Below are 2,784 nucleotides of genomic sequence, written 5' to 3'. Positions count from 1 at the left end.
TGTTGAACTTTTGGGGGTTTTAGGGATATTGCTGTACATCTGCAACTGATAGCTGTTTCTTTCTTTCCATGACAATTCCCTTTAATCATATTTTACATAAAGCTTCCTAGAGTCAGAGTAGACTTGGATCCTGTTTAATCATTTGCTCTTTGTGTTGTTTACTGATATAATTGTGAAATATTCTCCTAAAATTTTTAGGTAATCAATAAGGATCTTATAGTTCTTTCCTAAAACCTACCTAATTATAACATATTTAATTTACCATATTTAATTTTTAACTGGATTAGCACAATGCTGAATTCTGGGCCTGGGTAAATAGCTCAATAAAATGCATGCCTTGCAAGCATGCCAACTTGAATTTGATCCCCTATGCCCATGTAAAATGCTGGGCATGGTGGCATTCATCCCAGTGATGGAGAAGTAGAGGAAGGAGGATCCATCGAGCTCAACAGCCAGTCAGGCTAGCCCAGATGGTGAAGCCCAGGCCAATGATAGACCATGTCTCAAAAAGAAGCAGATGGTGTTCCTGAGCAAAAAACTTGAGGTTGTTGTCTGTCTTCCATATGCGTGTACATACACACAGACACACTCATACCCACTCACAAGCCCTTGCACCAAAACGCATCTGAAAGAAAACTGATTCTGAAAACTGAAGATAACCTATAAGCCCACAAATGAGGAGTATTTTAATAAATTAAATGAGATAACATGAAATATTTTATGCCCACTTCATTATTCACTTTTCCATCTCTATGACAGACACACAAGGAAAAGAATTTAAAAGGAGCAATTGCATATCTTGACTCGTGGTTTCAGAGATTTCAGTGCCTTGTGGCAGGGAAGGCATGAGGAAGCAGAACAGCTCATGTCATGGTGGCTTGGAACCAGAAAGCACTAGCTGGCTTTTTCCTTTTATCCCCTCTGTTCTACCTACATCCCCAATTTATAGGCATTGTCTTCCTCTATCTTAGCAGATTCTGTTGTCTAAATTTCCCAAAGACATACCAACTTCACAATCAACTTGGCAATTAAAATTAAGCATGCCACTCACTAAAAAAGAGAGACTTATAAAGGTAAGGTACATGCTTGCCTCAGCATGCTCAGGAGGCTGTGTGGTAAACAGATGACAGAAACGTGTCTCTCATAGCTCTGGAGACCAGAATGTCATAGATCAAGTCTCTGGCAGGTTCAATGTTAAGTGAGGTTCCTCTTCCTTATTCATAGGTGGCCCCTTTCTACTGTGTCTTCCAGCGGCAACTGGTAAAAGCAACTTTTTAGGGCCACTTTTATGAGTGCTAACTCCATGCTTCATTATCTAATCACTTCACAGAGACTCCATCTCCAACTACCATCACATTGGGGATTAGATTTCAAACAGTAAATCGGGAAATATGGATGTTTAGTTTTTATCAATATATTATTCTGAAGTGAAATGTATAAGTATTTTCTTATATTTAATGTTCTATGTTATCCCAGGGAGTAACAAGAGAAGAGAAATTATCTTCTTTTAAATATGAATCACGGTTGGGGAGATGGCTCGATGGATAAAGCACTTGGCGCTCAAGCTAAAGTACCAGAGTTTGAGCCCTAGACCCCATGTACAAAAGCCAGAAGCCGAACCAGTCTTCTACAATCTCAGAAAGCCGACACTGACTGCAAGATGGGAGGCAGAAAGAGAATTTCTCAGAAAGCTCAACAGTAGTGGTAAGAATCCAAAGAGAAAACCACACACAAACATGACCATCCGTGCACAATTAAAAATGCATACAACTCTCTATCTGACCCTCTTTCTCTCAAATAAATAAATAATTATTTTAATTTTAAAAAGGGCTGGAGAGATGGCTTAGCAGTTAATGCACTTGCCTGCAAAGCCTAAGGGCCCAGGTTCAATTCCCTAGTACCCATGTAAGACAAATGCAAAAGGTGGCACATATGTCTGGAGTTTGTTTGCAGTGTCAGGAGGCCCTAGTAAGCCCATTCTCTCCCTCCCCCCTCCTCTCTCAAATAAATAAATAATTTTTTTGACTTTTTACAGTTTATTGGTCATCTTAAACATTTGCAGCATTGTGGCAGATTAAGTCACCGCACTCAGTCTCCAGTCCTTTGCCTTTTTGCCGGCACCGACACTGGCCTTGGCAGTGCCCCTGACTTTCTTCATCCTGTTCTTGCATTCCTTCCGCTGTTTCCTCGAGGTCTTCTTCTTCTCATACAGGCCGTGTCTGGCAAGCCTGTGTTTGGGCTCATTTTTCTTTGCATAATCCAAGGAATCATAAATCATGCCGAAGCCAGTTGTCTTGCCCCCACCAAAATGGGTTCTGAATCCAAATACAAAGATGACATCTGGTGTGGTCTTGTACATTTTGGCTAGTTTTTCCCGAATTTCCATCTTGAGCACTGTAGCCTTCCCTGGGTGAAGGACGTCTATGACCATTTGTTTCCTCTGAAGCAAACGGTTGGTCATGAACTTCCTGGTCTGGATAGTTACTGTGTCATTCATGATGGCGGTGATCCTCAAGCAGCAAAGGAGGAAAAGAGGGCCTCTCTCCGCTGGCCAATCATATAAATGCACCATAAATAAATATTTTTGAAAGAAATGCATATAAATAGCTGGGCATGGTGGTGCACGCCTTTATTCCCAGCTCTAGGGAGGCAGAAGTAGGAGGGTCACTATGAGTTTGAGGCTAGCCTGAGACTACAGAGTGAATTCCAGGTCAGCCTTGGCTAAAATGACACTCGACCTTGAATAAAAATAACAAATAATAATAATAATAATAATAATAATAC

General features: G+C 40.8%; 1 protein-coding gene across 1 annotated transcript; it reads right to left on the bottom strand.

Annotated features, from left to right (window-relative positions):
• Positions 1–2,026: 2,026 nt before the first annotated feature.
• On the bottom strand, positions 2,027–2,520 carry LOC101607222 (40S ribosomal protein S24-like). The gene has a single exon (XM_045144027.1). It carries the CDS (start codon positions 2,495–2,497, stop codon positions 2,075–2,077), a length of 423 nt encoding a protein of 140 aa, XP_044999962.1. The 5' UTR covers positions 2,498–2,520; the 3' UTR covers positions 2,027–2,074.
• Positions 2,521–2,784: the final 264 nt, after the last annotated feature.

The sequence above is a fragment of the Jaculus jaculus genome, chromosome 2 (genome assembly GCF_020740685.1).
Source record: "Jaculus jaculus isolate mJacJac1 chromosome 2, mJacJac1.mat.Y.cur, whole genome shotgun sequence".
Lineage (NCBI taxonomy): Eukaryota > Metazoa > Chordata > Mammalia > Rodentia > Dipodidae > Jaculus > Jaculus jaculus.
This window is presented reverse-complemented; position numbering and strand designations above follow the sequence as displayed.

Excerpts from the sequence above, each read along its gene's own strand:
- LOC101607222 (XM_045144027.1), bottom strand. The coding sequence starts at position 2,497 with ATGAATGACACAGTAACTATCCAGACCAGGAAGTTCATGACCAACCGT.